General features: G+C 35.2%; 1 protein-coding gene across 1 annotated transcript; it reads right to left on the bottom strand.

The window, feature by feature from the left end:
* Positions 1-215: 215 nt before the first annotated feature.
* LOC133328622 (uncharacterized) lies at positions 216-21,233 on the bottom strand (the record flags this gene model as incomplete). The annotated part of the gene is made up of 4 exons (XM_061537164.1): positions 216-540; positions 643-802; positions 935-1,280; positions 20,814-21,233. Coding segments are annotated over 4 exons (1,251 nt in total), but the record flags the coding sequence as incomplete, so codon positions are not given.
* Between the last annotated feature and the right edge of the window lie 859 nt (positions 21,234-22,092).

Raw genomic sequence — 22,092 nt, 5'->3', positions numbered from 1 at the left:
AAAATTTTATAATATTTATTTTGTTTTCTAGGAAAAAAATTACCAACAACTTAAAAAAATTAAACTCATAATAACGTCTAACACGCAAGCATTATTCAAAAATAATATCAGCGTTTACTTTCCGTCTAATACTCAGTCTTCATAACAATATCGGTGTGTGGATAGGTGATTAGGTCAACCATTCTTACTTTTAGCCCTTTTTTGTGTCCTTGAGCTTAGAAGAAGAATCTCTTGGCCGGGATATTGTAATGATAACCATCCTCTTGCAATTCATTGCCAAATACTTCCTCTAGGGGAGCGGCATATGAGGGAATGGGAATTTTGAAGGTGGGTGTTGGAGCGGGTGCCAAATATTCCGATTTGTTGGGTTTGGGTGGCAAATATTCCGACTTAATGGGTTGAGGCGGCAAATACTGGGCTACTGGGGTTGTGGGTGGTAAATATGTGGGTTTTGGTGGTGTGGGTGGTAAATAGGTGGGTTTTGGTGGTGTGGGTGGTAAATAGGTGGGTTTTGGTGGTAAAGGTGGCAAATATGTGGGCCTAGGTGGAGTTGGAGGCAAATAAGATGGCTTAGGTGGTGTTGGTCTTGGTGTTGTTGTCGTAGTAGTCGTTGTGGTTGTTGTAGTAGTTGTAGTGATAGGCTTAGGGGGCAAATATGTTGGCACTGGCTTGGGAGGCAAGTATGTGGGTTTTGGAGGTGTGGGAGGCAAGTAGGTTGGTTTTGGTGGTGTGGGTGGCAAGTAGGTTGGCTTTGGTGGTGTAGGCGGCAAATAGGTTGGTTTAGGTGGTGTAGGGGGCAAGTAGGTAGGCTTTGGAGGTAAATAGGTGGGCTTTGGTGGTTCTGGTGGCAAGTATGTTGGCTTAGGTGGTGTTGGTTTCGGTGTTGTGGTGGTAGTTGTTGTCGTTGTAGGTTTTGGAGTTGTTGTGGTAGTTGTCGTAGTAGTAGGAGGAGGCAAATAAGTAGGCACTGGTTTGGGTGGCAAATAAGTTGGCTTTGGTGGTTGTGGAGGCAAATAGGTTGGCTTTGGTGGTTCTGGAGGCAAATAGGTTGGCTTGGGTGGTGGTGGCAGTGTAGTTTTTGGCAATTCAAAAGGCACCTTCGGTTTGGGATAATCATAACCTGGATGATTTTCTATTTCTTGGTGAGAGTATTCATAGCCATGTTGGTGATGGTAATGGTGTTCATGATGATCATGGTGATGTTCATGATTGTGGCCAAACAAATGTGAAACATCGGCCCTTACAAATGCCGCACAGGCCAGCAAAAGCACAAATATTTTCTAAAAAAAAAACACAAAAAACATTCACATGAATAATTAATTAAATTAAGAATCTCATTCTAGCCAAATAAAATCAAAATCGAAACGTACCATTTTGTATTTGTAATCCCAAGTGTTTCAATACTCCTCTACGACACGTTTCTGTCGCTGTGGACGGTTCAGAGCGAAATGATATCTTTTGTTGAGTAGTTATTCTTATTTATAGTTCAGTCAGAAATTTGTAGCGAAAAAATTCAGATTAAATGTTCTTTTTTGTTCAGTCAGTCACACCGGCATGGAGATAGAGTGTTGGTGTCGTTGTTGTTGTTGTAGTGTTTGGCTGCTGTTGGTGTTACTTGTATTGTGGTTTGTGTTATATATTCTCAGCTATTTTCTGCTGTTGTTGTTTTTAGCGTTGTTTCAACAATTAAACAGCCTTTTTACACATTTTATTCTGCTTCTTCTTATTCTTCTCCAACATCACTATTATCACTGTCATCGCTTTTTTGACCAGACCATACCATATTTAACAGACTTACGAGCTAAGTCAGAGACTTGTCAAAATGTTATGTTATATGTCTGCTACAATTGAGTCAGTGAGTGATAAGTTGTTCGACCATACCCGCGTCTGTCTGTCCATTCGTTAATGCGTCACAACGTCCGTTTGTTTGTCTTCAATGAAGATAATTTTTATCGTTTTAGTCATCCAGCCATAGCGACAAAAGCACCATAGCTCACAAGAACATCTCCATCCGCTGAGGGTCTGTCTATAGCCACATTGTGTGGCTAATAGTATTTTGATTTTTAGTTCAGATTTAATTAATTTACCAACCAACTCACCTATATTTTGGCACATTCTTAGTTTGTTATTTTTGTTATTTGAATATCTTATGTTTGCTTTGTAAATGAATATGTTCATATTATATTTTATCTGATGCAATGAAAATTCTACATTTAATGTGGATTATTTTAAATATATTTTTTTTTTATTTTTTTTAATTCACATGAAAATGGTGTTATTAAAGTTTGATTTTTGGGTCGGTATATACTGACGTAAGTCATTGCCGAGTTCTTTTTGAGAAAATGGGAATTAAAATGATTGGTGTCGCATCCCCAATCGGAACTATACTGCAATGGAAGACAGCTGTCATTTTTATGACACATTTTCCTTATAGGTCTTACTATTGACAACAAATTACAACCAATTCGTTTGGAAAATCTCATCTTTGTTGTCGGCTGGAGTTTGATTTTCTTTGGGATGTCATGTATTCAGTCAAATCGAATGAGGAATGTTTGGGGAAAACATTTCCTCCTTCTATCTCAGGTCCTTGTGCGTACTTTCGTTCATATTTTCTTGAAGCATAATATAAATACCACAAGACAAGCTTTTTGAACCTTCAAATGTACTGGAAAAATATTTTTGATATGATCCCCAAAGTGTCCTCGACCTTTTCCACTTTCCAAGAAAGTAAAATAAGAACGGAAAAGATGAACAAAAACTCAAGATATGATGAGGATATTTTTTATAAAAATATTGAATAAAACTTGACCTATGACGAATTTGCCCTTCTCGACAAGGGGTGTCATCCCCATAAAGGTTTTCAATCCCGCAAAAAAATGGGTCGCACATTTTAACCTGTGGTTGGCATAGTACGATCAGGAGGGACTTAAAATAATTCAAACCTTTTTATAGGACTTAAAGAAACTAAAATACTAAATTACAGAGGTTGGAAAATGCGGCTAGTGAAACGATCAAATGTGGAGTTTCCCATATTTATGAGCCAATCTTTGGGCAATATCGAACATTTTCCTGCCAAGATATATTTAACTAATCTACGATTGTAATACGAAAGAAAAAAAAAGAGACTAGGTCTATGAGAACGCATAGGGAAGATGGGAGGCATATCAAATCATGTACTTATATTAAAAATATTGTTGTCCAAAATCTCTAAAAGCCAATTTGGATTTTGGAAAAATCATCTTCAATCTTCAAAATGCCGAAACTGTCATCGAACCTTAATATTCACGATTATGAGTACATCGAAGAGCAAGAATAAACATAATTGTTTCTAGGTCTACGACAAATACGTTAAATAACAAAATTTTATATAGCAGCTAGACTGTCAGGTTCGTCTCGAAACATTGAAGGCATTCAGCATGGATCTAACATTATTGGGTGTAACCATCACAGCGACGAATATAATCTTTAGACTACTTTAGAGACTACCAAGGCTCCGTAAACTCTTCCATAGTCAGAAGACAATTTACAGTTACAATTTACACAATTTACACAATTTACACAGTTTACAATACAGATAGTCTTTAGTCAAAATACATTATATCTTTGTATACCCTCCATCAAGAGATGGACATTCAAATATATATAGCTCCTCGTGGCCAGGAAACCCGAAGTTCATACACTCAGGTTGGAAATTTGGAATATGACTTCAAACATGCACAAAAAATGAGACAAGACTATAAAGGAATTAGTCTCCCATCGCATATAAAGTGCTATCCAACGTGCTGGGTGAACGACTGAAGCCAATGTCAATGGTGTTATTGGATCGTATCAATACGGCGACCTGGCAAATCCACCATTGACCACATTTTTAAACTCCGCCAAAACCGGAAAAATACCCACGAAAAAATTATGGACACATTTAACCTATTCGTCAGCATTAATACGATTATGCATGATAACTTTAACTGGATTAAGGCCAGCAGTTAAAGTCTGAAAGGACCTCTCGGAGCCCTTCAATACCGAATGAGGATGTGGACAAGGTGACAGTTTGACGTGTGACCATTTTAACATCCTGCTGTAACAGGTCATACGAAATGCAAATGTGAACAGAAATGGAACTCTGTACACCAAACAGCATATGTTACTCACCTACTCCGATGACATCGACATTATGGGTCGAACATTGCGCGCGGTAGCAGCCACCTTTGAACAAACAGAGGAGTCTTTCAGTCCCAAGTAAATGGCGAGAAGACCAAAGTTAAGATATGGACGCGTAAGACGTCCAGTAGACTCGGTCCAACTGTGGAACTCTATCAGGTTTGAATTACAGAGAAGAAAAGCGTTGGCCAACAGATGCTACTATGGTCTGAGTAAGCAATTCAAAACAAGGCCACCTCTCGCCTGACCAAACTCACACACTATAAGACACTGATACTACCCGTGCTGGTGTATGGATCTGAAGCATGGGTACTTGGGCAACAGACTGATAGCTCTTGAAGTGTTTGAGAGAAAAATTATCAGGAAGATTCATGGGTCGATCTGCTTCCATTTATTCTCAGACATCGACATAGTCAGACGTATTGAGCTGCAGCAACAACGTTGGCTAGATCATGTTGTGCGAATGAATGATGATGCCCCAGCTCAAAAGATATATAAAAGCGAGACTCCTCATGGTTCAAGCGGATGGGGAAGGCCACGAATTCGATGGAAAGATCAAGTTGAACAAACCATCGTTATTTCGAGTTTTGTTTTTATGCCTTTTTAGGGCGAAGTATCATTCATGTAAATGTTTTTTTTTATTAATTTCTCTATGGAGATGAGCTACATGATCGGAGTTGCAATGAAAAGAAAAGCCACAGAGATACTACATTCTTACAAATGTCTTTACTTGATAAGTTGTATTTATGTCGACTATTGTTGCGAAATTGCATCTATGAATTAAATTCAACCGTGTCAAGGTTCGGACATTTGGCATCACACCAGAACATTCCTTTTCAGAGCAGATTTTTCTTGTAGTGACGGACTTTTTTTCCATACAGACTACAATACTTTTCTTCAATGGTATGCAACTGCATATTGTGCAACCTTAGAAAGATAAGGAGGTGGCTTTGAACGCTAAGGCGCCGGACAACAATCAACAGATGCCATGGGAACAAGGGTTCAAATCCCAGCCAGGCTCAAGCTGAATTTTTCATATTGGATGATGCACACAATACCGACGCATCCTAATTATAAGATAAATTCAAAAAACACCGAAAATCCGGCTTCAAAATGTCAGCATCCTTTTTGGGTGGATGCAGTGATTATATCGAAAAATCATACATTAGAACCATATTGTGCATTAGTCACTGATTACATGTGCGTGCGTTGTGTTGTTTAGCCACAAATCAGGAAGGTACACAAAAAAAAATCTCGTTGGCTTCAACACATTTTTACCTATTTTTTTACATTATCACCATCGCAGCTTCCACGCAACTTATTATTTATTACAAATATTTTAGGATTTTGACAAGAACACTTCATTTTAGAGAATTTACGCGTGTCAGTTTCGTCAGTCAACGTCAGTTTCATGGAATTTAAAAAATTTTTGTAATTTCCCATATACTTTATGGGTTCTCCCGTGCTGCAAACGGAATGACAATTTAATATGCGATTTTGGATATTTTAGAGGGTTGGTCTCTTTTAAGCTCTTGTTTCATGTAAGTTTGTATTAAGTATTTATACCTAAATTATACGATTTTTATAATTTGTATACCCTACACAACTATGTTGTCAGGGTATTATAGGTTTGTGCAGCCCCAAAAGTTTGTAACGCCGCGAAATATTGGTCCTAGACCCACCTTTAAGTATACCGATCTTCATATCTCGGCTAGCTGAGTCGATCTAGACATGTCTGTCCGTCCGTCTTTCCATTATAATTTGTAAACACGATACAGGCCACAGTTATGGACCAATCTTCACGAAATTTTGCATGTAGAATGGGTTCTGGCCAATGAAGACCCCTATTGTTTTTGGAAAAGATCAATTAATATTTAGGGGATGAAGTGGACCAAACACATCATTTTTGTCTGTTTTTCTGGTCGCTCCAGAGGCCACAATTATGACACAAACACCGCGAATGTTTGCATGGAAAAGGGGTTCGGGCCAAAAAATAAGTATGCCTGTTTTGATAAAGATCGGTCAATATTTAGCGGGTCGAATGGACATTGACTTTTGTGTGAAAAATTACAAAATTTGTATTCAATGGCGTGTATATTTGCCCCTGAAGGACCTAGACCAGTGAAGTTGATAGTATGTTCAAGAGAAGTGGTTGACCTTTAAATTGATACGAATTATATGGTCGTATGTATACGGATGTGGGAGCTACACATAAGTATTTACGGGTGCTTACGTAATGAGATATTATTTAGAAATTATAGCGCTGATTGTTTTGAAAATTTCCATGAGATTCCAGTTATGGCCAAAAACAACGCCTAAAATTTTCGATGATGATCACATAATAATATTGGGATGAAATAGACCGACAACTTATTTTTTGTGTTTTTTCGAGTCGATCTATAGGCCACAATTGAAAGCCGAACAGCACAGCACAACCCACGGTGAAGGGAATATGGACACGTAATTAGAAGGACTGAATATTAGTAATATTCGGAAAATATGTCAGTGTAAGGAAAAGGGGCTGTTGACTTCTAATGGGGCTAGAGGGTGCAAATATCACGAAATATTGTCCAGAATCGGAATAAACACCAGCAGAAAGTTAGAGTTCCAGGGTAGTTGTGTAGGGTATCGTATGGTCGGCCCCGTCCGACTATACTGCTCCGCTCACTGTTTTTAGTTTGTATATTTCTTTTTTCGTTGTGTAGGGTATCGTATGGTCGGCCCAGTCCGACTATACTGCTCCGCTCACTGGTTTTAGTTTGTATATTTCTTTTTTCGATTACCAACTACAATCAAGAAAAACGATAACACCCTTTTACAGTTAAATAACATATAACTGCACATCAATAACTCAATCTTGATATTTAGATCTTTCCACTAAACGGTCATTGATCCAATTTGGAAGGTATTTCGATAGCCCCCATACCTTCATATTTCAAATTATATTTATTTATGTGTGAAACTTTAATTTAGTTCATAACATTTTAAATAATAACTAATTATTTTTGTTGTCATTCAAGATAATTTTTTTTTTCAGCTTGGATTTTATTAAATCTTTCCTTCTCTTTGTTTGACCATGTATACATTTGTGTTGTTGATATTTGAAATTCCTTTTAATATTTCCGTTTCTTCATTTGATTTGATTTACTTTAAAGTGATGGTAGTGTTTTGAGCAGTTGTTTAACACGGATTTAGTTCCGTTCTGTTAAAAATTGTTGAACATTAATAATTTGTTATTAAACAAAGAAAAAATAAAAACAAAAATAAATAAATTGTCAGAGACATAGTACCGTTGAGAATGAGGCCTATGGTCATAATTATTGCTATAGACATTTTTGAAAGGGCGTCGACAATAAAGGCCGTTTATAATGATGCCGATGATTTTGAGGTATATGCCAGTGTACAAAACAAAAGACTTAAGACACAAACAATCATGTATGCTGATATCTTTGTTTGTTTATCTTTCTCTCTTCATAATGAAATAACATAAATAGCTGAATGATCGATTATTATATTGGTATGGCTGCATGTCCGATTCTATAAACGTTTCGAGTAATGGATAATTTTAATTTATTTATAGAATTCGTTCATTAATTTGTTGAGGGAATTCCATTCAAAATTGTTATTTTGGAGTTTGGTTATTTGTTTTGATTTTTTTGCAATAATCAGTATCAGACGTGGTGCCAGCCAAATAGTTTATATGAATAATTGCTTCCTCAATTCAGCTTTTAAAGTAAACACATATGCCAATTAATTTATCTTCATGTACATTTTGTAATCGCCAAATGACAAATGAGGATTTAGAATTATTGCACAAGAATAGTTATCTGAAGCTTGAGTACAGATTATTTGCTTTGAAATACAGTCAACGATATTCGTTTAAGTGCACACTGCTTAAAACTGACTGCACACTGACTAAAAAAGAATCGTAATATGAAGAACGAAGGTGGTCTTACAAAATCGTACTATAAGTGTAGGAAAGGTTCTTAAATCAGAACATTTATTATTTGGTAAACGATTGGAGAATGAATTCTGAATAAATTATAGGTGCTCCCTATTAAAGTGTGGGTGGATTTGATAATTCAAAAACAATGTATGAAAAGTCGAAAATGTATTACAATTGTTGTTGATAACAAATGAATATGAATGCCAATCCCAATGAATATGTATGCCAATAGTTCCAAATCGAACAAATATTAGTACAATTTATATAAATCTATTAAGGTATGAAAAATTCGGCACCCATAGGTATAGCCTGGTAATTATGATAGCTATCAGTCCGTTCGGAATTCTGATCATCTAATGGTGCTATTTTGTTTTAATATGCGACTCAATATTTGACTTTTAGGGCTATATTTTCTAGCGGCGGACTTTGAAGTCTCAAGGCACACACACTGTCAGAAATACATGTTTTCGTCAATCGAAGCATGTTTGATCTTATATATGTAACCATATTAAAGGATTATATTTAAAGCCAAACACAAAATAGATACAAAAACCCGTGCGTCGAAATAAACGTATTACCTAGAGATTTCAAACTATGCGACAGTTACTATACATACAGCTTCATATCGAAAGCGCCAAATGCCGAACTGCCCCAGTGTCCCTGCTAAAGTGGAGAATATATATTTTTGGGTGTAGGAATCGCATTGATTGTGTAGATTTCGAAAAAACTATGGATGGTTTCGATTACATTACATTGTACCATCAACTGCACCATTCTATAGTACTGTGAAAGACAGGTTTAATAATGCAATATTATGTGGTATACCCCCCAGATGGAGGCTTCCTTGGAGAATTCTTTCACCAGCATACCTTCGATATTGTATGAATACCAGAATGTAAAAACGGTTTGTTCTTCTTAAATTAGTTAATGAAAATACATTTTTAAAAAAATTTTCAACCGAAATACACGCCGGAAAATAGGGTAGATCTTTTCTGATTGGATGTATTTTACTTCATACGATAGCTACATAGGTCCAGAATAACGTATTAAAATTTGCAACCGATTGAATTAATAGCTTTTAAGTTATCGTGCACAACAATTATAAAAACACTGTTTCGAAGAAAACCAATAAAGCAAAAAAAATAAAGACGGACTGGGCCGATATATCGTATATCATATAACTTTGGGTATATTCATTGCCATGAAATTGAACAAACTTAAATATGGGATCTTTATCTATAAGTGAACCGGCTGACACCAAGGAAAGTAGTAAAGTCGGACGGGGCCGACTTTATCACCATCACCACTTTCGGCGTATTCAGGATCATGAACAAGGAATTGGATGAACTAAAATATAAAAAAATAAAAAAAATCGGCTATATTTTCAAGATTTGTTAAGATTTCCACTGCAAATCTCGCTGATAAATTCCTGAGGAGTTCTAGTTTCATATCAAATAAAAACCAGTGAGCGGACCCTACACAACTACCACGGAACCCTAACTTTCTGCGGATGTGTATTCCGAGCTTGGGCAATATTTCGTGATATTTGCTCCCTCTAGCCCGATTAGAGGTCAACAGCACCTCTTCCTTACACTGACATATTTTCCGAATATCACTCAGATTCAGTACAGCGCTTCTAGTTAATTGTCCAGATTCCCTTCACCGTGGGTTGTATTGTGATTTTGGCTTATTATTGGTATCGACTCGAAAAAACGCAAAAAAATTAAGTATTCGGTCCACTTCATCCCATAGGTATAATCTGACCATCGCCAAAAGTTATATGTGTTGTCCTTGACCATAACTAGAACCTCATTGAAAATTTCAAAGCGATCAGCGCTATATTTCCGCCCTCTAATGTGGTAATGGGTTACTAAATAATATCTGAATACGTAAGCACCTGTAAATATTTACGTGTAAGTCCCACATCCGAGTACATACGACAATATAATTGGTATCAATTTTAAGTTCAACCACTCCTCTTGGATATACTATTAACTTCTCGGGTCTATGTCCTTCAGGGGTAAATATACACCATAGAATACAAATTTGGAGCGACCAGAAAAACCGACAAAAATTAAGTATTTGGTCCGTTTCATCTCCTAAATACTAACCCATCTTTACCAAAAACAATAGGGGTCTTCATTGGCCAGAACCCATCCTACATGCAAAATTTCATGAAGATTAGTCCATAACTGTGGCCTGTATCGTGTTTACAAGTTATAATGGACAGACGGACGGACTCAGCTATTCGAGATATGACGATCGGTATACTTAAAAGTGGGTCTAGGACCAATATTTCGCGGCGTTACAAACTTTTAGGGCTGCACAAAGCTATAATACCCTGACAACATAGTTGTGTAAGGTATAATAAAAGAATGTTTTTTTTTTGGAACCGAGAAATGAGGGGTCCTCTTAAGTCAAATTATACAACACATAAAAATTATCAAAAACTACTACAAATGATGATTATGCTCCAGTCACTTGTCGTATTCTAAGAAGAGTTTAAAGTTTACATAATAGTCTAACTACACAAACAATTTTCAAAATTGGGAAGAAACTGGAGCAGTTACCAATATCGTAAGACATGTGAATCATCGCTTACGCCGTAAATATCGGTGCTGTAAGTGAAAGTGTTGCCAAAGAACCGAACAGCAATTTTTCGAACAAAATTTCGTTGAAGCACATTTCTAACTCGGTGGTTATGTAAAGAAATTTCTCTTTCGAGATGAGCTACATGATCGGAGTTGCAATGAATAGGAAAGCCAGAGATATACTACATTCCCACCACTATGCGACGCGTTTCGTGTCAAGGTTCGGATATTTGGCATCACATCTTTTCAGAGCAGATTTTTTCTTGTAGTGACGGATTTTTTTTCCATACAGACTACAATATTTTTTCTCAATGGTATGCAACTGCATATTGTGCAACCTTAGGAAGATAAGGAGGCAGCTTTGAACGCTAAGGCGCCGGACATAAACAGATGCCATGGGAACCAGGGTTCAAATCCCAGCCGAGCTCAAGCCGAATTGTTTGAGTTTTTGTTTATATGCCTTTTTAGGACGAAGGGTCATTCATGTAAATGTTTGTTATTAATTTCTCTTTCGAGATGAGCTACATGATCGGAGTTGTAATGAAAACGAAAGCTAGAGAGATACTACATTCCCACCACTATGAGACGCGTTTCGCCGTTGCTTAAGCGGCTCATCAGGCTCATGTGGCTTACAAATGTCTTTACTTGATATATTGTATTTATGTCGACTATTATTGCGAAATTGCATCTACGAATTAAATTCAAGCGTGTCAAGGTTCGGACATTTGGCATCACACCAGAACATTCCTTTTCAGAGCAGATTTTCGTTTTTGGGGTTCTGAGAATCCTCAAGTAATTGATAAATGGACGTACAAAAGAGTCAAAATCCTTACTTCTTCGAAAAAGACAATGAACGGTTGCCACCATCAATTCGGACCATTATGGTAATATAGTAATATAGTTAAGAATTATGTGGTTTCAACCAGACGATACCCCTACCACGCAACTCGAGCGAATATGAATTAAAAAAAATCCTGGCACCTGATTTGGCTACGCGAAAACTGCGTTTATACAGATAAACCTTCAACTCTTGAGCACTCAAAAACAAACATTCCTCGAATTATTGCTGAGATACCGACCACTATGTGTTAAAAGTGGGTCAAAAATTATCTCAAATGAGTCAATGTTTATAATAATACAATATATCATGAAAAATATGTTATATGTGTTTATAAACATTAAAATTTGAAACCACGAAATGGATAGCCCCGTGAATAAGACTGTAACCTTTATTACACACGGCTTCATGTACCCAATGTGAAGATATAGTATGTCACATTGGCATTTCTACCAGTATTAGTCATTATGTCGATTGGTTTGATCTTTTTTCAATAAAAATCTACAAAATCCGCTATATACGTCATTTGATGTTGTCTCATTTGTGATTTCTTGTTGTTAATAAATTGATTGGAGCATTCATAAATTATATTGGACAAAAATTCTTTAACTATGTTGTATAATTTGATGTCGACATCTCTTGTTTTTGTTGTTGGTGTTGATGTATATTAATAAAATTTAATTACTCACAAGTTAACACCATCACTGCACCCATTTTTGTTGTGTTAATTGTGACCATTGATTGGAAGAATTTGTTGATTGACTAAAAATTAAATTTGTTAAATATGGATTTTTTTTGTATTTTGCAACCAAAAACACCCAAATTCTTGTTGAAGAAGCTACGATATCTTGGTTGTATTATTTTTTTTTGTTTTCTGTTTTGCAGAAGCCAATGAAAAAAAAACAGAAAAACAATTAACAATTAACAACAAGAACAAGAACAACAGTCGAACATTGTACACCACCAGTAAGTTAAAACAACTACAAGAGGTTCGTCATTAATCATAAAGTATTTAACACCAGCTTAATTCGGTAATAAATGTGGTAAATTTAAAACGAAACTGACGATAATGAGACAATGGAAAACGGAAAGAGTTTTTTGTTTAAACTGAAGAGTAGGAAAATATGATCTGCAAGACATCATTAACCCTGTACGAATACTACGAATTGACAAAAATGATTCAACTTCCTATTTTTTATTAACAATTAGTTGCAGTTATTTTTAGGAAATAAAAGTTGCAGAACGAAATATGTTCTAACTTATACTCTACTTTTTTGATTGATATTACAAATATGATTTAAATATGAGGGATGTATATAAATGACCTGGTGCACATGCATACATCTCAATTGCTTATGATAATTATTTTCTATTCCAACTTACCGACACGTTAGTCTGGGGAGGTGACAATTTAACAAACTGTAATAAAGAAAAATGAAAAGACAACCATTTAAATAAAATAAAAAATATAATTTTAAAAACAATTATTAAACTTGTTAGGTTTCTTAAAAAAATTTAAATTAGTATTGGCCAATTTTGTTACACCGTTCGTCGTAAGGGAACTGTTGAAATGTCCCATATCAATACTAATGTTATATGTCTCACAAACTTGGATCTTTTTACAGATGAAAAATCGGAAAGTTACATCAAACCCAAGCTATAAATGTTAAAATTGTTCGCGTGATGGTTCCCCACTTACTCGGAAAATTAATATATGAAGAGAAAATTTGACTGGGAAAAGAAATGCATGAGTTCGATTGGATAGGAACATGTGGGTATATAAATGTATTTTTTAAACTCCGATGTAATTGACAATTATACAAGCAGATATGATTATAACCGGTTTCATTTCAATGTTCCATCTGATTTTGTAAAAACCACACAAGTTCTAAAATTAGGTCTGGCTCTCATATGAACTAGGATTATTGACTTCGCTTTATAATTAACAAAATGGGGGACTTTTGAAAAAATATTTTTGAAAAATCGCCGATTTTTGACCAAAAACCAAGTTAAAAACCAGTAAGGAAAGTAGTAAAGTCGGACGGGGCCGACTATATGATACCCTTCACCACTTTGGGTATATTCAACAGATGAATTATAACAGACGTCGAATTTTTGAAGGACCATTAACATGAAAATGGATCCATAAACATGTCATTCTTCAACCTACACAAAATTTTTCATTTGGTCAGATATAGGGTTGGTTCTTACAATGGGACAGAATTATATAAAGCAATGTAAAGGAAATAGATATATATATATATATATATATATAAGCTATTTCGAAATCTAAACCGATTGCATTGAAACTTGCATTATGTACTTAAAATCGGGAGAAAATATATATACATAGGAGCTCTTTCCAAATCTGAACCGATTTCAAACCTTTCCACACGCTAGGTTATATTATGACATCAGTACGTTGTGCAAAATTTTGTGTCAATCGGTCTACCTTTGGGTCTTTGGTGAACCATTTACTTAAAATCTGACGAAACAATATTTGGGTGCTATATCTAAATCTGAAACGATTCTTATTATACTTAGAACACGGTACGCTATACTAAATTCAGTACATTGTGCAAAATTTTTATAGCAAATCTGGACAGATTTTCTAAATCTGGACAGATTTTCACGAAACTTAACACACATCATTCTAGACCTAGTTCAGTACACTATACCAAATTTCGTACAAATCGAAAGATATATAGGGTATTTGGTGGACCATTTACATTAATTCGGACGAAAATATATATGGGAGCTATATCTAAATCTGGACCGATTTCCAGGAAACTTAATACACATCATTCTAGACCTAATTCATTACGATATGCCAAATTTCGTGCAAATCGGAACATATATAGGGGCTTTGGTACACCATTTACATTAAATCGGACGAAAATATATATGGGAGCTTTTAAAAAAGTGAAGGACCCCACATAAATCGAAAATATACAGATATATTCCCTCAGCCTAAACATTATCTTTACTTTTGTATGCTATTTTGGTTTGTGGAGGTCAACAGCATTAGGTTGTGTTGCCCCATATGTCTGCCAGACCACGAAATATTGATTCTATACTACCCTTTAATATGCCCATCGTCATATCTTGAATAGCTGATTCGATCTAGACACGTGTATCCGTCCTCTGTTCATTTTAATTTTTTGAATATAATCCAGGCTAAAGTTGGCAGCAAATTTTCACATTTGGTTCGGGTCAATGACTACATTTATTATTTTTGGTAACGATCGGGTTATATTTATATGATCAAATTGTGTAAATGATTTTTCTGTGATGTTAGAGGTTCCAATTTTCACAGTAGAAAAAGATCTGACCAAAAGTAGAAAAAGATCATAACCATGACTTAATGGATGATGATCTGTCAATATTAAACGGTTTGAAATTGGATTTAGAAATGTTCAACATTATGAAACGTTGTGGGGGAAACACGAAAAGGATTAAGATTATTGAAATTATTAGATGTCTATTCCGCTCTGTTAATGGGGCGGACGAACATAGATTTGAAATTATCTGAAATGGATTTGGTCCAAATCGGCACACTTTCGTCATAGCAAAGTGTATATTAGGGTTTTGATTATTTTTGCAACCTCGTATCAAATGTTGATTTGTTTTTACATAAGATTAGATATATTCTTAATGATTAGGTGATTCTCTATTAAACCTCACCAACACAATAATTTAATATTTTTTTATTTATGACCATTTTAAATAGAATTCTCCTTAATTTAAATTATTTATATCAGATGAAATCAGATCTAATATTGCCTTAGGAATTTGAATTTAGTTGTAACTTGCATTTTCTCTAGTAGCAATTAAACTAAAATAAAATAAATCTTAATTACTGTCTCTACATATTCATTTTTTTTAAATCGCTTACTGGTAGATCTCTCGCTATTAATAAAGTAAAAAAATCGATGCTTTAATTTAATTAATCGAATATTTCTATATTTATATACAAGAAAAATATTTTGGAGTTCAATGAACTGTTGATTAAGAAATTTATACTAAATCACACCTTTGCAAAACATCAATCAGAGTTTATGTTAATTAATTTGTCTTGTCGATCTGATAAAATGTTTTTTTTTTTTTTTTTTTTTACTAAAAAAATATATAACAGAAATAACACAAAAAAGATGAAAAAAGAAATTATAGTGATATGTTAAATCTTTATTATACCCTACGTAGCTAGTGAGTTATTATAAGTTTGATTAAAAGCTTGTAACAATAGGAAATATTCATTACAGACAGTGTTGCCAAAACCCTGTTGAGAAAAAATGCTAGATTTTGTTGAAAAAAATGCTAGAAAGTGCTAGAAATTTTAAAAAAGTGCTAAAAAATTAAATGAACATAATTATTAATATGTAATAATGAAATATTCATCAGAGACCCCATTTATTCTTAAAGGCTACTCCTTGTCGATTTAGCCATGTCCTTCCAATTGAGGTCGCAATATTGAAAACAGAGCTTTGGAATTTTGCCCATATATTGCACTACTCCTAGGACACTTGGTATTGGAAATTAAATAAATCGGTTTTTTTTTGGTTACACCATACCCAATCAGTGTTGCCAATTTAGCACTTTTAGTGCTAGATTTAGCACTTTTTAAACTCGTTCAGAAACAAAAAAAGTGATCTAGCACCTAGCACTTTTTTTAGCATTTTTTTTTTCAGCAACTTTTTATAATGTTTGCTTCATCCCAACAAAATTTCCCGTTTTTCCATTTCATATTGACGCATTGAAATTCCCCTATGTTTCACGATTTTGATTTTCCAATGTTAAAAAAGGGACAGTAGATTTGTTTACCGGTAATCCCGAATGCCAAGTTATAATCACTTAAGAGTACCGAACAGGACCAAAATAGAAAAATTCCGGCAAACATATATTTTTAAACCCTTCACCACACTATGGTACAGGGTATTTTGTGCATATGTTTGTAACAGGCAGAAGGAAACGAGATAGACACACGGTTCCTTTTGAGAATATGCATCGAGAATATGCATCTAATATTTGTGCTAATCGCACAAATATTAGAAATTCGGTGCACCATTAATGCAAAATCGGGTGAATATATATGTACATTTGGGAGCTATATCAAAATCTGAACCGATTTTTCCGAAACATTTCAATCATCATTCTAGACTCAATTCTGTATCCTATTTACCTAAAATCGGCTATATCTAAATCTGAACCGATATTCATGAAATTTAACATAGATCTTTCTAGACTTAATTCAGTACCATATGTCAAATTTCAAGCAAATTGTAGGATATATAGGGACTTTGGTGCACCATTTACATAAAATCGGACGAAAATATACATGGGAGCTACATATATCGAAATCTGGACCGATTTTCTCGAAACTCACCACCCATCATTCTAGACTCAATTCAGTACACTATGCCAAATTTCGTGCAAAACTGAGTAGGGATTTTGGTGCACCATTTACATTAAATCGGACGAAAATATATATGGGAGCTATATCTAAATCTGAACCGATTTTCACGAAATTTAACACACGTCTTTCTAGGCTTAATTCATTACCCTATGTACAAATTTCGTGCAAATCGAAGGATATATGAGGACTTTAGTGCACTATTAACCTAAAATCGGACGAAAATATATATGGAAGCTATACCTACATCTGAACGTATTTCTCCAAATAAATGAGCTGTGCCAAATTTAATCCAATTCGAATCAAAAATGCGACTTGTACTTTAACATGGACAGACAGACGGACGGACATGCATAACTCGGCTTAAAAAGTGATTCGATGCATATTCTCAAAAGGAACCGTGTGTCTATCTCGTTTCCTTTTGCCTGTTACAAACATATGCACAATGACATAATACCCTGTACCATAGGGTATTTTTTTCTATTTTGGTCCTATTTTTTTCTATTTTGGTCCTGTTCGGTACTCTTAAGTGATTATAACTTGGCATTCGGGAAAAAAATTACTGAAAAATAAAAAAATGCTAAAAAACGTGCTAGATGCTAGATCACTTTTTTAGTGCTAAACGAGTTTAAAAAGTGCTAAATCTAGCACTAAAAGTGCTAAATTGGCAACACTGATTACAGACCTAACAAGATTCCGAAAATACGTGGAAGATAAAATGGATCGAAATGGTTCCACTGTTCTGTGTGTTTAGCGGAGCCAGATAACCGAATAGTTATGGCTTTTGTCCTATATAGTAGTTTGTAGACCTTCAGGAAGGCGTGTTCCTGCTTGTTTTGTATCCATGGGGGCATTTTGATTTTGGTTTGGAAAGATAGCTGTTTCTCATCTTTATGAAATAGTAATTCCATATGATTAACCTGGAGCTATTAATTCAAATCATAGTAGTTAAAGCTATGAAAACGAACAGAGACTATTCTGTGGATTATTATCACCGAACTAGCAATTTATAGTTTCTCCATGGCCAGCCTCGAATTATTTAGGTTTCAGGTTAGTGCAGGCCCCTCAGGGTGTATAGAAGAATTGTAACCAGGCATTAACTCTAAATGATTAAGTCCAAATACGTGATATATTGGCTGGTGTTTAAAGGATCCTGAGGTTACCCAGATACAATGAGCAGCTCTGAATTTGCTTGAGAAACAGAATGTTAATTATCTTCATACTAGCATTTCGAAGACAAGGGACATTTTCGGTGAAAAGGAATCGCCGACTGAGTTAGGGAAGGCGAACATAAAAATGCTCTAACAAAAAAACAAAAAAAAAAACAAAAGGAGATTCAAACAAATATAGTTCGTCTGGATGGCACTATTCCATATTCCACCCAAAGAAATCATCAATTCGGATAGGGCTACACATAAATATTGAACTTTATTGACATTTGTCAGCAAGTGGTTATTTTAACTTCTGAAATCAGGACGGCTCTCATACGTGAAAGTCTGACATAAAAATATATGGTTTACATAATCATCCAACTACACAAAAAATTGACAAAATTCTGAATAAATTTGACTGGACTAGAGCGGTTACAAATATTTTAAGGCCTGTGCATCATCGTTTCGCTAATGTGGCTGCTGAAAGTGAAATTATTGCGTAGACCTCGTCGTCGTCAAGAATTAGGATTGTTATAGCACGGCATATTATGACGCATTTTACCTTTAGATCTGATTTTACATTCATAATTTTCACAAAATGCACAAAATTTTCTTCAGCGATGAAGCACAATCGGTGAATATGTGAATAAACAAAATTGTCTTATTTGGGGTTCTGAGAATCCGTAAGGAAATGAATGGTGCGTGGTGTGATTGGACCTTACCTTTTCCGAAACGACGACACTTCAATTCGGAGCCGACTTTTATACCGACTTTTTATACTCTTCAAGTACAGTGTATTATGTCTTTGTGCATATGTTTGTAACGGGCAAAACAAATCCAAATATACCCATGGTTCCTTTTGAGAATATTCATAGAGTCCCTGAGTCTGAGTCGATTTATGCATGTCCGTCTGTCCATCCGTTCGTCCGTCCATGTATTTTTGTGAACCATGTCCGATTTGGATAAAATTTGGCACATGTCACTTATTTGTTCCAAGGACGAACCCTATTGAAATTGGAGAAAACGTCAGATTTTAATTTAACGGTGCACCAAATATTGGACCGATTGAGACAAAATTTTTCACAACGCACTGAAGTAGGTCTAGATTGAGGTATGCGAAGTTTTATTGGAATTGGTTCAGATTTAGATATAGATGCCATATATAGTTTCGTTCGATTTTATGTAATTGGAGCACCATACTACCAATATTTGTCCGACTGGGACAAAATTTTGCACAGCGTAGAAAAAAAAAAACTATAAAATGTACCGAATTTTCTATTTCTTCACTTCCATTTTAAACATCCTGTAACTCACAACTGGAATTTAACAATATTTTTGAAACAAATCAAACATTAAATAAACCAGTGAGTGGAGCAGTTTAGTCGGACGGGGCCGACCATACGATACCCTACACAGCTTCCATGAAAATCTAACTTTCTGTGGTTCTATATTCTGAGATTGTGCAATATTTCGCGATATTCGCACACTTTTGACTGGCTAGAGGTCAGCAAATGTTACCAATAATCAGTACAGCACCTCTAATTACTTGTCCAGATTCCCTTCACCGTGGGTTGTGTTGTGATGTTCGGCTTTCGACTCGAAAAGTACAAATAATTAACTTTTCGGTCCACTTCATCCGAAAAATATTTTCTGATCATCACCTAACATTTTAGGCGCTGTCCTTGACCCTAACTGGAACCTCATGGAACATTTCAAAGCGATCAAAGCGCTATATTTCCGCACTCCAGTGTGGTAATAGGTTACAAAATAATATATGAATACGTAAGCACCTGTAAATATTTAAGTGTAACTCCCGCATCCGAGTACCTACGACAATATAATTGGTATCAATTTAAAGGTCAACCACTCCTCTTGGATATGCTATCAACTTCTCGGGTCTATGTCATTCAATGGTAAATATAGGGTCCATTGACCCGCTAAATATTGACCGATCTTTATCAAAACAGGCATGCTTATTCTTTGGCCCGATCCCCTTCTCCAGGCAAAAATTCGCGGTGTTTGGGCCATAATTGCGGCCTCTCTAGCGACCAGAAAAACCGACAAAAATAAAGTTTTTGGTCCATTTCATCCCCTAAATATTCACGGATCTTTTCCAAAAGCAATAGGGGTCTTCATTGGCCAGAACCCATCCTACATGCAAAATCTCGTGAAGATTGGTCCATAACTGTGGCCTGTATCGTGTTTACAAATTATAATGGACAGACGGACGGACGGACACACATGTCTAGATCGACTCAGTTAGTCGAGATATGACGATCGGTATATTCGCGGCGTTACAATACTTTAGAGCTGCACAAAGCTATAATACCCTGACAACATAGTTGTGTAGGGTATAATCAATATAAGAAAACAAATGGACTTAAATCGCTTTTAAAATAAACAATTCCTATAGCTGTTAATTGCAGTGGTCTAATTACCCACTAAACAAATAACATTACCTCTAATTTTGCTCTAACGCAGATTTCGACACATATAAGACCTATTGACAAAGCCCTACCATTATTATAATTATAATGAGCAGCACTTACTACTATTTTTATTACATAATTAAATATAAGCTTAACAAGTTTGTTTTTTTTTTTTAATTCCATAAATTAAACTTCCTCAAATAAATTAATAGCAGCATAAACACAAATTATAACAAAAAAATACATGGTTAAGATAATGCAAACAACCTGGAAAGATGTCGACCGGGAACAGCATAATCATAGCCTGGTCTTCGGGGCCTAAACGAAAATGGTTTGATTATGGGCGCCTTAAACAGTGGTGTTGTTGTGGGCATAACGTTCAACGGTTTGCTACCGAGGGATGAAACGGCTGAGGGTACAATTGGTGCTTTGACGTCCAGTGTATAGGAGGTTGAAAGTGAAGGTATCACTTCGACAATAACACGAGATGATGTTTTAGGCTCAGTTGGTGCCAAAATTGGCTGTTGGGGTGTGAGAGCTGCCAAAGCCGTTTGTGTCTTCAAATCATTGGCCATATCCAGCGGTGCTAACGGTAAAACAGAGGTACGTGGCGGTGCATCATATAAGAAACCGTTATCCGTCGAAATTAATTCCGAAGCATCCGCTACACTGTATTGGGCCAGCAGCAAAAACAGCGAGCAGATGATGAACTGCAAAAATTTAAACAATGTATGAATGAAAATAACGAAAAAATAAAACCACAAAAAAATCGAGTGAATGAATTTAAACAACAGCAAGGCAATAAAAATAAAATCAACTCAATTTGAGTGGTTTTCGGTTTACTGCCTGTCACTCATCTTCCATTTGGAGGGGTAAATTAATTAATTGTTAAATTTGCATAGATGATTTTGTTTATAAATGAAACGTAAAAAGAAGAAAAAACTGACCATTTCGTGTTGTTTTCTTTCAACTTGACTTTTAGAATGAATTATGGTTTTTTGCTTTTTTTCAAAATATTAACTGAATATTTTTTAAACGATGCGTAACGTATTTATATGAATTTAAAATTCATTTATCTCTTAGTTGTGCCTCTCGGATTGCCAAATATTTAAATGCTAAATAACTTAAAAACATATTTAGTTTTTCAAGAAGATGAGAAGGCCTATAACAAATGGAATGGAAGGAAAATAGACGAAACTAAAAGCGAAATTAAAAATGTGTGTGTTTAAAAAAGTCAAGGTTTCAAAACATTTTCGAGTCACATATCATTAGAAAGATTAGTGTGTACGAGACGAAACAATGCACAGTGTTTTCATAAGAAAACAATTATTTTAAGAATATTTAACAAAACAAAATATTTAAAGAATATTTTTCAAGTAACCCTTGAACCCTTATTTTATAAAAATCATTTTTAAGAAGGTTCTATAGATTTTTAGGGAACTTCCCTAATTTTCTAGCATGGATTTTAAACGAATGATTTCTTTAAGAGACCTACATGAATGAATTAAAAACCAGTAAGGAAAGTAGTAAAGTCGGACGGGGCCGACTATATGATACCCTTCACCACTA

The sequence above is a fragment of the Musca vetustissima genome, unplaced genomic scaffold, assembly GCF_032173495.1.
Source record: "Musca vetustissima isolate MV318-11 ecotype Yass unplaced genomic scaffold, APGP_CSIRO_Mvet_v1 utg279483, whole genome shotgun sequence".
NCBI classification, from domain to species: domain Eukaryota; kingdom Metazoa; phylum Arthropoda; class Insecta; order Diptera; family Muscidae; genus Musca; species Musca vetustissima.
This window is presented reverse-complemented; position numbering and strand designations above follow the sequence as displayed.